Genomic DNA, 18,924 nt, shown 5'->3' on the forward strand with positions numbered 1-18,924 from the left:
AGACCAACTAAAAATGGCAAACATAAATATCTTTAATTGAGAAGCTCCATCAAACGAGGGTCATGTTGACGAGCAAAGCGAACACATGTCAGACATATCACATCGCTGGAGTGACACCCGGATGAAACGACCACAGCAGTCAACCGAGCCAAGAAAACCCATCCAAGAATTCTGCCACAGGATTTTATTTCAAAGTGGCACCTTCCTCGATCTCACAAACAATGCTTCACTTCAGGCCGTCATCTTTACACATAATAATGTATTTCTGTTGTCATGTAGTGTCAAAAAACAAAACAAAAAAATAAAACAAACACTTTCCAAGCAGACGCTCTGCGGCGTGTGTTTGAATCAAAGGCTGCAATGGCAGAGTTCGAACCCATCTGTTTGTGTCCATATGCGTAACAGGAATGAAAACTGTGGTAACTTCTATCACGAAATTGACGGACGACAGAAATCCCAAAGTCCTCCTTCAAATGCTAGAGTAAAAGTGCGTTGTTTATCTGCATAGAGTTTACGTGTTCGAAACATTAGAGAGTTCAATAAATAGATTCAGACTTGTAAAGTGCTTGTCTCTGGTTAATGCATTGCTGTGAGGCATTAACGTACAGCATAATAAAATACCTCTGTAAATACATCATCAAATATAGACTGAGCTACTGTTCATATAATAGATGTGATCATTTGAGTTTGGCAAAAAAAAAAATGCACAGAGGGAGACGGGGGAGGTACAAAAGTGACCAATCTTATTGGTAGATTTATGTTTTGCAAACAGTTGAAGTCAGAATTATTCGCAATCCTTGTAAATTTTTTCTCATATTTCCCAAATGATGTTTAACAGAGCATAGAATCTTTCACGGTATTTCCTATAATATTTTTTCTTCTGCTGGAAGTCTTATTAGATTTATTTCGGTTAGTTTCAATTTTTTAAAAAACATTTTAATGTCAATATTATTAGCTCTATTATTTTTTTTCGATTGTCAACAGAACAAACCATCGCTATACAATGACCTGCCTAATTAACCTAGTTAAGCCTTTAAATGGCACTTTAAGCTAAATACTTGTATGTTAATAAATATCTAGAAAAATATTCGATGGTGGTGCTGACAAAAGTTAAAAGGAGCGGGAGTTAGGGTGGGTCATTGCGGACGAAAGTGAAAAGCAAGGGGGAGAGGGAGTGCTGGGTGGGATGTCGCAGATGAAATTGAATAGTCTTGGGGGGGGCTTGTTGCGGATGAAAGTGAAGAGCGGGGGTCGTGGTGGTGATTCTCACATACTAAAGTAAAGACTGAGGAGGCAGTGGTCGGGAGGTTGCCGCGGACCAAAGTAAATAGTCTTGTATGGGGATGAGGGGTATTGTTACGGACAAAAGTGAAGAGCGGGGGTGTGTGAGTTCCCTCAGATGAAAGTGAAGGACGAGAGTGGTGGGGGGTGGGGGGGTAGTCGTGGATTACAGTGAATAGTATTGGGGGGTCATTGCAGAAGAAAGTGAAGTGTGCGGGGGTGTAGGGTGGGTGGGTTCTTGTGGACGAAAGTGAATGGCGGGGGGCTGGTAGATTGTTGCGGCCAAAAGTGAGGAACGGGGATGTGGAGGGGCTGGTTCTCGCAGATGAAAGTAAATAAGGGGCCCTTATCCATCATGGCCTCCCAATCATCCCCATCCCACCGAATTGGCTCTATCACTATCTCTCAACTCCCCCTATAGCTGGTGTGTGGTGAGCCGTGAGCGCACTGGCGCCGTTGTCCTGTGGCTGCCATCACATCATCCAAGTGGATGCTGCACGCTGGTGGTGGGGTGGAGAGACCTCCCTCATGATTGTGAAGCGCTTTGGGTGTATGGCCACATTTGAAAATTACACTATATAAATACACATTACATTACATTTCCCCCACATAGCAGCACCCCTGACAGTCATCACGGCAAAAATAAAATAAATAAATTATTAGAAATGAGTTATTAAAACTTTTATGTTCAGAAATGTGTTGACAAAATCTTCTCTCCGTTAAACAGAAAGTAGGGAAAAATATACAGGGGCGCTGATAATTCTGACTTCAACTGTGTGTTAATGAGATCTCCTTAATGTTAAATGTAAAAACAAAAGAAAAGGAAAAGAAATAAAAAGAAACGATAGGCCTATTCCTCCAGGATGAAACGATAGAGACAGCTGCTGAGATGAAAGCGTGTGGAATCCAGATGGCACATGGCGGCTCGCTCTACAATGGTCTTCCCTCCAGCGATACCACCACATTTCCTCCCAGCTTCTCTGCCAGAGTCGAGCGGTCCTGAATGTCGTCTAAACCGTTCACCTGCCATTCGTGTTTAATACCTGGAGAATGAAGCATGGCTGCATTAGATTTCACAATACATATTTGTTTAGCCCATGATTGAGTCTATTTATTTACTCAAATAAATCTGTGTTAATATGTACAGCTGAAATCAAGATGATTCGCCCTCCTGTGAATTGTTTTTCTTTTTCAAATTTTCCCAAATGATGTTTTTTGAGGGCAAGGAATTTTTCACAGTATTTTCTACAATGTTTTTTTTTCTGGAGCAAGTCTGTTTAGCTATATTTTTTATTGTTAGCTATATTTTTTCGATAGTCTACAGAACAAACCATCATTACACAATGAATTGCCTAATTACCCTAACTTACCTAATTAATACAATTAAGCCTTTAAATGTCACTTTAAGCTGAATACTAGTATCTTGAAAAATGTCTAGTAAAATATTATGTGCTGTCATCATGACAAATTAGTTTTTAAAACTATTATATTTAGTAATGTCTTCTTTCTTTAATTCTGCAGGGCTAATAATTCTGAATTCAACTGTACATATTTATTCAGTTTTTTATGAATTTTAATAATAGTATTGAATAATGTGCAAATGTTTATATTATTTATATAGAATACACTTTGTCTTTTAGTAGATAAAGTCACCTTAGAATTATGTTCTTAGGTTCTATCTGAAATTTTTGTCAAAATTGAGTTATTGACATTCTTATTAAATGACAACTTATTTACATTAAGGGATGTTTTTTTATAAGTTGTTAACATTTTAGGACTTTTTATTTAAAAACAAATGTTGCACACATACTGTTTGTTATGGAATGCAAAAACTTTGAAGCTCAATATTTCCAAATCATTCAGAACGCAGATAGAACCTTATAATTCCAAGGTAAAGACATGAGAGACTTACTTTTATTATATTTTATAATAAAACTTTTTATTATTATTATTATTTATTATCACACTATTATTATTATGTTTTTCTCTTCTTTTTCATTCTTTTATAACCTGTTTTAACACATTTTATCTGTTTTGATCATTTTTTTCATAATTTTCATCATTTTTACTATTTGTTTTTATTTTTATTTCTGTATATGGAAAGCACTTTGAATTGCCACTGTGTATAAAATGTGCTATATAAATAAACTTGCTTTGTTTGGACACCCCTGCCTTAAAGGATAAAGTTTTTGGTGTGTGTGTGTGTGTGTGTGTGTGTGCGCGTTATGTTTTAGTTACTCAACTCTTAACGATGTAACACATATACACAGATTTTTATTTATTATTATTATTTTATTTATTTATTTTATTTTTTTTACAAAACTCAAAATTGCAAAAAAAAAAAAAGTCAGCAGATTCTGTTTGTCCTTGGTTATTCCCACTGCAGTACTGTTATGTCTGTTTTAAATTCTGCACAGTTGGTTTTTTTTTCTGCATACAGTGCTCAGCATATACAAGTACACCCCTCACAAATCTATCTTTAAATTCATATTTCTAATAGGAAGCTATACAAGATTATATTTGTGCATATACATTAGATTAGTCAGTACTGAAGCTAAATCTGGAGCCTAACAAAATAACTTATGATAACAAAAACTAGAACATCAAAAAATTTATGTTATAGAAAAATATTGAATAAAAAAAAAAAAGAGGATTAATCTGGGATCCCCACAGCGGAATGAACAGCCAACTTATCCAGAATATGTTATACGCAATGGATGCCCTTCTAGCTGCAACCCATCACTGGGAAACATCATTACACACTCATACAGACATACACTACAGTCAATTTAGCTTACCCAATTCACCTATACCACATGTCTTTGGTCTCGGAGGAAACCCACGCAAACACGGGGAGAACATGCAAACTCCACACAGAAATGCCATCTGACCCAGCCAGGGCTTTTTTTGTGTCGATTTGCAGTAAAAGATACCATAGACAACGGTCTATTTAGTACATGTTCATTACTTTAGACCAAGGGTGTCCAAGCTCGGTCCTGGAGGGCCGGAGTCCTGCTGAGTTTAGCTCCAACTTGCTTCAACACACCTGCCAGGAAGTTTCTAGTATATCTAATAAGCTTGATTAGCTGGTTCAGGTGTGTTTGATTAGGGTTGGAGCTAAACTCTCCAGCACCGAGTTTGGACACCCCTGATTTAGACCTCAAGAACCATGGGCTCTGTAGCTTATAACATAACACTTAATATTCAACGTTTCAAATATAGCCGAACAGCAATAAAACTCAAGATAAAAGGTAAACAAGTCAAAATATGCATTTGTGGCGATAAAATCATGGAGTTTAAATCAAATTTTAATCATGCAATTTCTTAAAAAATATTTGGTTGTGGTTTAATATTCTTTCTGACAAACACAATTGTTCAAACCATGTTGTTTATGGAATTTTAGCCAATGTGTGGGGCCGAGAGCTGTGGGAACAGGATAAGACTGGTGCTTGAGTGACAACGTTAAGCACCTGTGTTTAGCCACGAGTCACATGGAGGAGGTCTGGATTATAAAAGGAGGAGATGCAGCAGTGGAAGACGAGAAACGTCCAGGCCTGAACGTTCCTCTTTTTTTATGTTTTCAAATTCAGGTGGAATACTTTCATAATGACTAAGGGTTGGGTTTACAATGTTTTTTGTGAAGTTTTACTGACACCGTTGTGGGTATTAAAAATACATACACAGTAGCACAGTCAGCTAACGCTGAGTGGGAATTATGCAGTGTTCCAGAAATAAGAACTTCAGCAGTGAAATGTCCTACCTCCAACCCAAACGCATTATTCTAGCAGCATTCTGGATCTAGATGTTAATTCCATGTAGAAAGAAAAAAAGAAAAATCCTAATCACTAATCTCAATTAAGATCTGTTTTCTTTAAAAATCAATGATCCTCACTCCTTGATTGATATACAATATAAAGTGGGTCTCAAACTGTACAAGAAGCACTGCATTTATATCCAATGTTCCACGCCATGTCTTTGAAATCTGAAAATGTATTTTACCACAGTATATTCAATCAAGTTTCTGTGTTCGCCTGCTGATCTCGTTTTACGCTTGAACAACTAAATGAATGCTTAAGTCTATTTAACTGATTATATTTGAATCACATTACAACATCGATGCTGTAAAAGGAACCTTATGAAATTGAAAATAGTCACATAAACCTGTCACCGAAAGTTCATCAGTGGGTTTACCAGTGTTTTTTTTTTTGGATGAATTAACCCTATAACAATACAGGATAATAAAATAATAACAAAATACTATAAAAGGTTTGTGAAGTTGCGGTATTTGATAGCGATTGTGACAGTACTCACCTGTAAACTTCTTCTTAATGGCATCTTTTGAGCTAGCATAAATCATCTTGCTTTTTAATGGTGCACCTTCAGGGGCCCTATAATCAAATACAGACGATATTAGTATGTTCACTTCCAAATGAAACAAAAAACTCAGACAAAGTCACAGGTTATTATCATTATAAATAGAAGCCTTTATTTTCATGAAAATTATTCTAAAAACAATAAGGAGTTACTGTTATTATTAAATTCAGTTGAAGTCAGAATTATTAGCCCCCCTTTGAATTTTTTTTTTTTTAATATTTCACAAATTATGTTTAACAGGGCAAATACATTGTAACAGTATGTCTGAAAATATTGTTTCTTCAGGAGAAAGTCTTTTGTTTTATTTTGGCTAGAATAAAAGCAGTTTTTGATAAAAAAAAAAAAACAACATTTTAAGGTAAAAATTATTAGCCCCTTTAAGCTATATTTGTTTTTGATAATCTACAGAACAAACAATCGTTGTAGAATAACTTGCCTAATTACCCTAACCTGCCTAGTTAACCCAATTAAGCTAGTTAAGCCTTTAAATGTCACTTTAAGCTGCATAGAAGTGTCTTGAAAAATATCTATAAAAATATTATTTACTGTCATCATGGCAAAGATAAAATTAATCAGTTTTTCGGAAAAAAAATCTTCTCTCCGTTAAGCAGAAATTGGAGAAAAATAAGTACACTTTACGAATTTACACTTTACAACTGTATAAAATAATTTTTAATCAGTGCTTGATGCAAAATGAGGAAAAATCATCCCAGGTTTCTGAATAAAAAAATGATTTTTTATATTAAATGCATATGTTGCTATCATAAGCAAACAACAAAAAGTTATGCTTAAAATTAGAATAAAAAAAAGTGTACTTTTCTAAATAAATGTTTGATAAATACACAAAGTTAATATCAAAATAATGCAAAGTCAATATAAATGCAAAAACAAAGACTTAAGTTAAAAGCATGAATGCATAAATTAATGCATATATAAATAAATAAATGCATTAATATATACAGTTGAAGTCAGAATTATAAGCCACCTTACTTATTAGCCCCCTGTATTTTTTTTTCTCTCGCAATTTTGGTTAACGGAAGGAATATTTTTTTTAACACATTTTTAAACATAAGAATTTTAATAACTCATTATTAACAACTGATTTATTTTATCTAGATATTTTTCAAGATACTAGTATTCAGCTTAAAGTGACATTTAAAGCTTTAACTAGGTTAATTAGGAAGGTTAGAGTAATCAGGCAAATCATTGTTTATTAATGGTTTGTTCTGTAGACTATCATATTTTATTTTATTTTTTTTGCTTAAGGGGGCTAATAATATTGACTTTAAAATGGTTATTAATAATTAAAAATGGCTTTTATTCTAGTCAAAATAAAACAAATAAGGCTTTCTCCAGAAGAAAAAAATATTATAGGAAATACTCTGAAAATTTTCTTACTCTGTTAAACATCAATTCGGATAAACACCAATCTCACAGGAGGGCAATTAATTTTGACTTTAACTGTACATGCTGTACATGTTTTTACAACTACAGTAACCGACACACACTACATACCAAAATATAAATACCAAGTCTTCTTTCTTGGACTCTTTGGTTTCATAAGTGGCATCATATAAGCCGTATCTGCAGTCGTTGAGCGGAAGGAGCTTCACGAAGCAGGCGTAAGGATCGTCAACACTGTCTCCAATATCTCCCACTAAAATCTGCCTGCCCTCCTCCACGATGATCTTCTTCTTGTCGTCGCTCAGGCAAAACAGCACTGCTTTTTTGCGCTTTTTCACCTCGTCTGAGGACGAGGATTTCCGGACCTTCATATCATTGAAGACTTTAATGACTTCATCACTGACTGTGACACCAGAGGCCTGCGATTGAGAAAAACACAGACGACTGCAGGTTTACAAGCAATATAGTGATTATCTTTAGGTTTAAAGTCTCTCCACATCCTGATAGCAATCATTAAACTAAGTGGTCCAAATGTATTTATGTACTGTACTATTCTGTGGAAGGTGTGGGATTAAGAAAAATTCAGACCAATGTTTTGACTGGATGAACATTGCTATAGGCCAGGGGTGCCCAAACTTGGTCCTGGAGGTTTTGGAGTCCTGCTGATTTTACTTACCTCAACACACCTGCACGGATGTTTCTAGAAAGCCTAGTAAGAGCTTGATTGGCTAGGCTTTGCAGGACACCTGCCTTCCAGGACCGTTTGGGCACCCCTGCTATAGGCTGTCCAAACTGCTTGTTCAGAAAGATCAACAACAACATGACTTTTTTTAAAATCTGTTATAGTAATTATTAACTGTACTATCCGCTTGTTAAGTGTGACATCACGGGGAAGTGGCTTCTGAGTCCAAGCTCTCTGTCAAACTGTATGGGGAGACTCATCAAATGGTAAAAATGATTTTTTAGGGGTTTTCACCTTTATTGATAGGACAGTGGAGATATAGAGACAGGAAAGTGTGGGGAGCAGAGATAGGGGAAGGATCAGTAAAGGACCTCGAGACAGGAATCGAACTCGGGTGGCTGTGAGCACCTTAGTGCTATGTGTCGACGCACTAACCACTTGGCTATAGACTGATTTCACGCGGCCGCCATATTCAAAAGCGAAATCGAGGCTGCGGTGGGAAGAAACCCGGAAGTATCATTGGGAGTTACATAGGAATGTTGTGTAACTGGCTATATATCTTATCAGCGAAGATAAAGTGACACAAATTTATCATTTCTCCGCTTTCCGGGTGACCCGAAGGTCCGTTCTGAATGAATGGTGAATGTAAAAAGGGATATCAGAGCTCATTTTTAGCTAAGTTAAGGGAAATGGCACTAGTTAGCTAACGTTTTCTTTCCCAAACACACGTTTTAGATGATATTCATCAAACTCGAGTTAATAAACTGATTCTTTCACTATAGTAGACTTGTCACGATACTGAATAAAAAAAAAAGACAGGCAATTTCGCGCTAACATTTAAGGCAATGTTGATGGCTTTCTTGAAACAGCGCTGATTTGCCATTGTGTTCACGTGTTTAACAGAAATGATTGTGATTGGCCGAGAAGGTCATTAGTTCACCCACCGCTGTATACTGAGCACAAACACAGACGAGCCGAGCGATCTGCTTGATGACTTGACTGATGTTGACGGCTGCTTCGCGCTCCAGTCCGTGTATCTGTGCTTGCACTGGGTGAAGAGCGGTAAACTGAGCGCAAACCAAACACAGATACACGGAGACTGAAGCGCGAAGCCGTGAAGATCAGTCGACTCAACTGCGCTTAGCGGCGCTTCCATGTTAGCAGGAAATAGCCGGGTTTAAAACTTCTGTACCGGGACAACACTATTACTGACAACACGAGGGTGTGCTGCAGAGGACTGCAGTGTTTTATCACTCACCGGGTTACATAGGCTGAAGCAGGAAAGCGTCCTCACGGTGTTTAACTAGTGCCATGAGCTGAAGCCTAGGAGGACACTTAAGCGTATCACTGAGATTGTGATCTTGTTTGATGCTAAATTGCTTTTAAGTGTTTAAAATAAACTTACTGAATAATATTAAAGTGATGGTCACACAATTTCTGCATTTTGAAATCTCTGCAACAGCTGGAGGTTTATAGTACACGGCATGTTACTGCAATGTTTACAGTGCTGGACCTATACTTTCGGGTTTCTTCCCACCGCAGCCTCGCTTTGATTCTTTAAAATGGCGGCCGCGTGAAATAAGCGTATTGGCGCCGACACAATGCCACACTTTGAAAATCACGATTGCGATATATGGGTAATTCTTCAACAACGGGCACTTTTATGTCCTTTGATCATATATCCAAATATATATATATAATTTTGATCAAATTCCTCTTTCTTTGTCAAACTAACAATAAAACTTACTTTAAAAATTTGACTACCTTTCTATTATATATTATTATATATTTTTTCATATTATTCAACCTCCTTTTAGGTGTCAAGGAGGTGTTTTCACCCTGTTGCACACCCAGAGTTTTAAACTTCAACAATGAAAGTAACATTTTAAAATATGATTTATCTGGTAACTATTAGTGTATCTTAATTGAGCACTAGTGAAATCATTAAAACATTTTATAGTTATTAATGTGAGACTATTGTCAATATCACTTTTTATACAAAATATAGCTGTTGCACAGTTTCAGTGTCATTTCCACCACAACACTGTAATGTTGCTTTAAAAAGTCTGTGTGAGAGATTGTTTAGGTGGTTTCTATAAAAATGAATAGTGCCATCTGAGAACATGTTCAAGATGGAGGGAATTAAATTTTTATCAACAACACTTGAAGAAAAATCAAGGTAAATATTGCTTGATAAGGAAATACATTTATTCTACGTCATTTCCAAACATGTTGTAACTTCAAAGATGTTTTTAAAAACCAAACAAAATGAAGGTAAATAAGAGTGCTTTGTTTACATGAAAGGCTAGTATCAATTCAAAGCTAATCGGTGAAGATATTTTTCATTTTTTCACAATAAACTGTTGAAATGTCATTTCCACCACCACGCACATTTAAAAAAAATATTTAAAAAGTTCTCATCACACATTAAAAGTGTATTCACAATGTATAAGTTCATGCTCTATATATAATATACAAATTCAGTTTATTTATTTTCTAATAAGCTCTTAACCAAATATATATATATATATATATATATATATATATATATATATATATATATATATATATATATATATATATATATATTCATTCATGTCAAGCAGTATGTGCAGGGCCGGTGAGCGCTCCGTGTATCTTTTGGTCACTCAGTTATGTTATAAAAATCTATTTTCTTGTGATGACGGGAAATTTCGTTGAGACATGTTTTCCTCACGCTTGCATATATATTTTTTGCTTGTTAGTTTACTTACTGTTGATTTCAAATGCAATAAATAGGCTATGTTTGTATAAAACGGTGTAACGTTGCTTATAATTGGAGGGTGTGACTAGATTTTGGCTGATACACCTACATTTTTAAAGTTAGGAGCACCGTGCGACCAAGCAAAAAGGTTCATTTTGATCCTTGTCTTTGGTTCTCTGGTTTTACCTTTGACTGTGCGAGTTTCACCTCATATTTATGGCACTGTACACAGATACTTGAGTCATGTAAGTGTATTCAAAGTGTAAATATCCAATGGAATATACATAAAAATATTTGACATATGAATTCATATGGGTGTGGCACACATATATTTAGAAAATGATTGGCTTTTTGGTCCAACTCTGCTGTATATTTGTTGTTCTAAGTGAGTATTTTTTGTTCACATTTTACACACAATATCAAAAGGTTAAAGGTCCTGTGAAGTGCTTTAAAATGTGCATTTTTATTTGATGTTTGATTTAATCTCAACTGAAACCTGAAGAGAGGGTGGGGCATATTCTAGGTAGCTCCTCCCCCTTTTAAAAAGTTTTATTTTTATTTTTATCACTGCTCTGCCAGTGATGATGCTTGAGTTCAAGCGCATCAAATAAATAGCAAATGAGAAGTGTCTTGAAGGGGGCGGGACATGTCAGATACAAGAGGACATTTGATTGGTCAGAAGATTTGATGAGAAACTGAAGTATGAGGTGACAAAAATAATTGATTCCTTAATGCCAGTCACACTACTGTTTGAGCATGTGAAATTCTGTTGCACGGTGCTGTGAAGAGGGGCGAGATTAAACAAAACGATTACACATTTTAAAAAGTGAGCGACTGGTTGGTCTATATTTTAAATTTCTGTACAGAGAGGTCATGTTTTGATCTTCAATTGGTCTCACAGAATCATGTGATGCGATGTCGCAGGTCAGAGTTCACCACGCTTGAACTTTTCAACGCTGTAAAACTTGTCGTACGAGATTGTTTTTTCAGTCCATCATGTGTGTATGACGCACATGTGCATATGAATGGAAGTCTACGGGGTGAAAAGCGCAGTGTGACTGCGGCTTTAAGGCTCCTACACACCGGGACGCTTTTTGTTTGCGTTTATTGAGACGTTTATTCCAGACTCCGTTGAGCAAAAGAGTGTGCAAAATCACTCCTTGACATTAGATGTTGCTAACAACTTTAAGCTTCGGACACCCACATGTAACACAGAAGAAGACATGTTTGTTAAAGTTACTGGCGAATCGAAGCATGGATGGTTCAAGCAGCAGCTCCAATTAAGCAACTAAAAAAAAGATTACTGTTCACCAGAGCAACAAGCAGCTCCACGTTCATATCGCCTCTGGCCATCTTCTTCAATGTGCGCTCGCATGGACAGTTTTGCGCTTGAGCGCCTCCAAGTGTTGTTTACTGTAACTACAGCAGCTCCATGCACGTGAATAAAAGTGCCAATCTGATTGGAGGAGAAGGTTTTAACGCGGCGCGTCAAAAAAAAAAAAAATGCATGAGGCTTTCTTTAAAAATGACACATTGGCGCCATTTATTTAGTCACGAGATGTTACACGTCGACGGAAAACGCAAGCAAAAAGCGTCCCGGTGTGCACAGGCCTTTAGGCGGAAATGACAAACTACAAGCTTTGGATGTTTATTTCAGGTTTATATCTTCTAAATGTCAATTTTGTCACTGGTTTAGAGCACACTAGCAAATAGATATTCTTAAAACTAACATACTGATAATACCACATTGAAAACCTTTTAATTTAATGGGACATTTAAGCTATGTTATAACATATATAAAAAAATATTTAAAATGTACAGCCCTAATAACAAACATATGAATATTATCAGTAATGCGCTTTCAGCTTTAAAATCCTGACTCATGAACGTGGTGCAGTGCATTGCCAGCTGGTCTGTCACTGCGCTTCAAATCTCACACTCACATCTGAAAATGGACAGCAGGCCAAGTCATAGTGTGAATCCTGGACCACTAACTACTGTATATGAGTATTACACGCATATGGTTCATGAAAAATGACACTTCATGATGCCTGAGAAAGCTGAATTTAGCTTTTGAAATTGACTAAGTTTAAATCAATGTTTCTGCTATTCTCAAAGTCACTAACAAGCACCTAGATATGCAGGTGATAGGTCATTTTAAGAACTTAGATATAATTATTAGAGGAATAAATTAATTTATTAACTTAGTCCCTTTATCAATCTGGGGTTGTCACAGCAGAATGAAGCGCCAACTTACCCAGCACGTTTTACGCAGCGCATGCCCTTCCAGCTGCAAACCATCACTAAGAACCACCCATACACACTCAATAACTTTAAATATCTCATTAAACTTAAACAGATACTAGTATAAATGTTTAGGTTATCATAAACTATTCAAAAATCTCATGGCAATTAGTAACTTTTTGATTTAGTGACTAATTCGTATGAGTTTGTACGTGTCACAATCACCAGCGACTTCTAACCACCAGAGGTCGCTGAAAAACATATCTCGTTTAAACTACAAATCCGCCAGTTTATGGACTACAACTACATACATGCACTTCGCCCACACACCTGCTTCCTCATTTAGGGTGCTTTCACACCTGTGAATCGATTCAGTTGTTTCGAAACAGAGATTACAAATGTTACATTGTTGCGGTTCACTTTCACACTGCAAAGTTTCTAATCGGATCAAAAGAGCTAAAACAAGTCACGTGCGAGTAAACTCTCCTCACATTGGGAGTGTAAGGGTTTATTTTGCAGCGTCCCGCTCAGCTGTCAGGAGAGGTGGTGGTTTGATGGTGATTGACAGGGTGTGCGCGCGCGCGATGTGTCTGAGGAGAGATGCGGTGGGGAGGGGTGAGAAGGGTGCGCGACGTAACGTATTTGAGGACTGGGAGGGAGACGCGAGAAACTTCCCGCCATGCTCATAATTCTCTCTTCATATGCCTATTACATATCCATAAAACACTGTGATATAACTGCGCTCGGATCAGATCGCTTTCCCACTGCAATCGAACCATTCCAGGGTTCATTTCAATCGAGTCGAGACCACCTCATTCAAGCGATCTCGGAGCGATTACTTTGACGCGGAACAGAGCGCGATTGCCCTGTTCACATATGCCAAACGAACCGCACTAACTGGGCATCGAGACACGTTCCGAAACAAAAGTGTAGGTGTGAAAGCACCCTTAGGGCCTACTCACACTATGCCATCCGTACCGTGCCCAGGCCCGTTTCCCGGATCGTTTGAGAAGTGTGAGTGCGCTGAATCGGGCTCAAGCACGGTTCACTTGGCCGGCCCTGGCCCGGTTGGAAGAGGTGTGCCTGGATCACTTGGGCTTTGGCGCGGTACGCTTGTGTGTGAGTGCGAAACGCGCCAAAGCCCGAAAGCGAGACGTGACTTTTAAGGGGCTGTTTCATATGGATTTATTAATCATTCTTACTGTTCAGTGAACGCAAACTGCCGTAGTTTATTAAAGACGAGAACTCCTCACAGCATGACAGCTGCGCGCCTTCAGCAGACCTCCTCATTCCAGCAGCACGAGAGCTTTATGATCGTTTATGAGCGCCAAAAGATGCGGATCTGTTCGGCGAAATATCTGACTGCGTGCCACCGTATCCCTAAGAACTGTTTGGCGAAATATTTGACTGCATGTCACTGCATGACAAACGACTGAAAGGATATAACTAGAGAAATCTCCACTGTGCTACTGGGTGAGAGCGTATGGCAAGCCGTTTTAGCATTTAAACCTTGTTCTGACTATCCATAAATATATTTAGAGATATAATTGTATTTTGACTAGTCATAATTATAATTCGACTAGTCAGAATGACAAAGTCATAATATATTTGCAGATATCTCCAATCTGATTTCGTACTAGTACAATTGTAATTGCAGATATCTCTAATTGTCATTCTGACTAGTCGAATTATAATTATGACTAGTCAAAATATAATTAGAGATATCTCTAAATATATTTATGGAGTCAGAACAAAGATTTAAATGCTAAAAAGGCTTGCCATAGAGAGCGCTTCTGAACAGCGCAGCAGCGATGACGTAAGCGTGCCGAGGCCCGATATGGTGCGAGCGCGGGCCGTCGGGGGAGACGGGAGGGGGGACAAGCGTGCTTTGGCCCGGTTCGAGGCAACTGTACCTAGTGTGAGTACGGCCTTAGACTGATTACACTCGCACCACCTGAGGATTGTCAAAGAATGATTACACCCACTATTTAGCAGCACACACACTCATTCACATTGCCGAGTCTTGTTAGCTGTATAGTGACATTACAACGCGTTACCTTTGTCTTGTTTTCCTGTGTTTAGACCTCAGCCTTGTTAGCCGTTTGTCCTAGTCTGCCGCCTGCCTTACGACCTCTCGCCTGTTATCTGATTACAATTCTGGACTGCCCCTGTAGATCTGTTTGCACCTGTATTGACCATTGCTTGCCTGACTATCGAATAAACCTGCATGTGGATCCAAACCTCAGTTGTCATTGTCACTCCCCGTGTTACAGAACAATCTCGTTCAAACAATTTATTACGATTTGCTTATCCCCCAAAAACGGTTGGATTTAGGGTTGGGGTTTGGTCCTACGCCTCCTTTTAAAATCGTACTTTTTCGTACAACTGAATTTGTACGAATTAGCCACTAAACTGTTACATTCAAATAGTTGTTTCCTTGTGAGATCCGGCTCGATATTAATTCTTAACTCTGAATTCTTATTTTGTTTTAATTATTTATTACTTTTTATAAGACTAAATGTTGCTTAATGAAAAATAAGATAAATAATGATTAAATAAAAAAGATGTCTACTAAAAAATATATAAGCTGCGTCCCAAATGGCACACTACACGTATACATTATGTACTTATGCACTTACACACTGAACAGTATATTATATGAATGTAGTGTCGGCCCAAATGGAACACTAATGTTTTTTTTTTTACCAAGTGAAAATTTGAACAGTTTATATAAAAAGTTTAATAAAAGACCAAACTACCAAAAATTCACCATCGGGAGGCAGTAGAATTACTGTAGTAGGAGAATTTTGCTTTCACCATCCAAAAAAAATAAAGATATACAACATCAGTGGCAGAAAGCTCCGCCTCTTCAGCTACGTGGGCAAAGCAGCTATCGATGTGTGCGTGAAGTGTCCATCATTTCACATTTCATATTTTCAGTTGAATAAGTGCATCATCCAGGGGTCCGTTCTTCGTACCTCGCTTAAATGATCTAAGATGATTTGGCAGATCCTGAATCTTTTAATCTTGATAACTGATCTCTCGCTAATTTGGTTCTTCAAACAAGTTCGCGAATCAGATTAGAATGTCTGGATAAACTAATCTGAGATCGCTGCGTGTGTTGCGAAGGACAGATCTATCGATCCTCGAAATCATGATCAGAAATGCAACGATTGGCTGACGGCACAGCAGCGTAATGACATCATCTGATTAATATTCAATTATCCATGTGAGCAAAATTACATCAAATTAGCAGTAAACGGCTTGTTAAATATGACACGCAATAACATTACACATTTGCTGTGAGCTGCAGGCTTTACACTTCATCATGAATTTCAATGCAAATCAATGTATTTAGTTCTACATTTAGAAAAGATTTTCTTTATTATAGTAGTTGTTTTTTTAATCGGTTATTTAAACTGGTTGTTTACAAAAGCATTTTGATATTGGTAAAGGCGTCTGCAACTTTTGTGAAGCATCAAATCACTGGCATATTAACTATCAAAACATGTTTATGACTGCATAAATGTATTATTGCTTTAAAAAAAGTCACATATTGTGCGTTTCTATTATACACAATTTGTACTAAAGCGATCTAAAAAGTTCATATCAATAAGTTTTCTCTTCGCACCACCAGGTGGCAGTCTTTGTACTTTCATTTCGAGGGTGCAGATTGCATAAGTTTTATTAATATGTATAACTTTATTTATTTTATTAATGACTATAACTTTATATATATATATATATATATATATATATATATATATATATATATATATATATATATATATATATATATATATATATATATAGTTAAAAAATATGTACCATTTTCCCAAGTGTATGTAACTACTACTGTAAGAAAATATCAGAATTCAGAACATACTTTCTGTATTATATTTGCTTGAACTGAGCCGATCTAATCCTGTTTATATGAATTGAACCTGCTCCCGATCAGGTTTGACCTAGCAGAACTGTTGCTATGACAACAACTCTCGGATCAGCTTTGAAGAACGAAACGATCCTGGATCGTGTCAAATCGTCAATATCTAAATCCAGCTAATTGAGTAATCCACGTACGAAGAACGGACCCCCGGTAATAAAAGTGCGTTTATTATTTTAAACGTTTTCAGTGTGAACGCACTACTTATTATTCACTATTTATACTACAAAATGGCGTAGAATTGTGCATAAGCATGCGATTTGGGATGCATCTATAGACATTAGGTTGACATAATTAACTTTATCGTAGTACTTGATATTACAATTAATAAACAGTAAATAAATGATTTAAAATATTAAGTATAAATATAAATATACATATATACATTTTTAATTAATTAACAAACACAATTTTATTTAAGTACATAATAAAATTGCCAATAGTGTAAGCAAAGAAATCTGATATAAGATTAGATAGATAGATTAGATAGATTTTAGGTTTAAATAATAAACATACCTTATAAATTAGACACTAAAACTAATTCTTGATTTAAGAATCTTTAGAAAAGGTTTAGAAAATAAAAGAAAATGCAGAGAAATTTGTATTTTTTTAGTGTGCCACTTGTTTTTGTGTCTTTTCAGCAGTCATATACAGTCCTGCCAAGCAGATATGAACTAGTCATTGACAAAAAAAATTAACTTTTACTTATTCATTGAATCAAAGCAGTATCTGTTTTTTCTCTACTTTTTAATACATTTTTGTACTTAAAACTTCACAATAAACAAGCTTTACCCACTAAACCTTATAAATGTACGTGCTAAAACACAATGTTGCAAGTTAGAGAAGTACTAAATAGGTATATCTAATTCTTAAGCATTGATTTATCTGTTCAATATTTAATAAACACACACTATAAAATACTACAAGTTTTAAAAGTAGAATGTGGTAGCTAGCACAGCGCATGCGCACAAACCCGCACTGAGCAGCTGGTGCGGAGCTCCGACTCTCTCTCACACACACTATGCCCACTAAATCCTATTGAATCACGAATAAGTTGTCTAATTCACACCCCAAGTCATAGAACAGTCATTTCACAGCATGAAACAGTCCATTTTAAACTGCTTACACGCGTTTGTGTACATCAATTTACTCCCATTTATTTCTCCAGCGCCTGTGAGGAAAAGTTGGAGAGGCGCGCGCTCACAGTGATTAAAGCACCGGCTAAAATTAGCTTAACATGGCCGCCTCGGGACACAGGCCTGATATATAAAGATTTATAACAAAAATAAAACTGATTTCACTAACCACGAAATAAAGTTAAGGCCAAATAACGCAGTGTTTTCTTCAGCCTGAGCGCGTATAGTGAAGATTCCCGCTATAGCGCCACAGCGCCGCATTACAGATCCTGCCTGGAGCTGAAAACGTGACAGTTGCCGATCAAAAGTTTGACAGAAAGAGTTTCAAAACAGCGCGACGACATCTCTTATGAATTAAGAATTAAATGTGTAAGAGAAAAGACTGGCTTACCATGCTGTCCGATGCGATGAATCGATAAACCGTTATTTTCTAGGTACTTCTATCTGGGAATGTGAACAGCCGAGACGGTGAGAGAGAGAGAGAGAGAGAGAGAGAGAGAGAGAGAGAGAGAGACACGCACGCACACATGCACGCGCACGCACTTACACACCGAATTTTAGATTGTGAAAAATAAATTTTGATAGTTTAATATTTTGTTTATTATAATTGTGTTGTTATTTTTATTTAATTATTGTTGTTATTATAACTATTTAACACTATGTAATATGTTTTTATGTTATATGCAGTGTAATGCATGCTTTGGCAATATATTTGTCGTCCCTTTAAATTACGTTTCAGCTGAATTTAGTTATGTTTGTGTGTGTGTGTGTGTGTGTGTGTGTGTGTGTGTGTGTGTGTGTGTGTGTGTGTGTGTGTGTGTGTGTGTGTATGTGTGTGTGAGAGAGAGATAGAGAGAGCTGCACAGCCACAGTGAGGGCTTGATCGAGCATAAATGCACTGTCATTTACTGTCTTAGGAGCAGCTGGCAAGAAAAAAATGGATTAAAAATAAAACAGAGATAGCAATTACAAGATCGTTGATTATTATTTAGCCCTTTGCTGTAACACCCATTTGTTTTATTAAATTATATGGTACTGCAACTTGTTTTAATTGTTATTTAATACTTATACTTTTTGCATGGAGATAAATTATATACAGTAGTTGTAATCAGTGTTG

The 18,924-nt window shown here is 36.7% G+C and overlaps 1 protein-coding gene across 2 annotated transcripts; it reads right to left on the reverse strand.

Moving 5' to 3' along the window:
- Nucleotides 1-14: 14 nt before the first annotated feature.
- Nucleotides 15-18,292, reverse strand: cfl2 (cofilin 2 (muscle)). 2 transcript variants are annotated; one of them, XR_012392668.1, is made up of 5 exons: nt 18,199-18,292; nt 7,171-7,478; nt 5,593-5,669; nt 2,066-2,324; nt 15-777 (listed from the first exon to the last, which is right to left on the reverse strand). XR_012392668.1 is itself a non-coding variant. In NM_205700.1 (4 exon segments), coding segments are annotated over 4 exon segments (501 nt in total). In that variant the 5' UTR covers nt 18,202-18,271; the 3' UTR covers nt 15-2,211.
- Nucleotides 18,293-18,924: the final 632 nt, after the last annotated feature.

Source organism: Danio rerio, chromosome 17 (assembly GCF_049306965.1).
Source record: "Danio rerio strain Tuebingen ecotype United States chromosome 17, GRCz12tu, whole genome shotgun sequence".
In the NCBI taxonomy this organism is placed as follows: domain Eukaryota; kingdom Metazoa; phylum Chordata; class Actinopteri; order Cypriniformes; family Danionidae; genus Danio; species Danio rerio.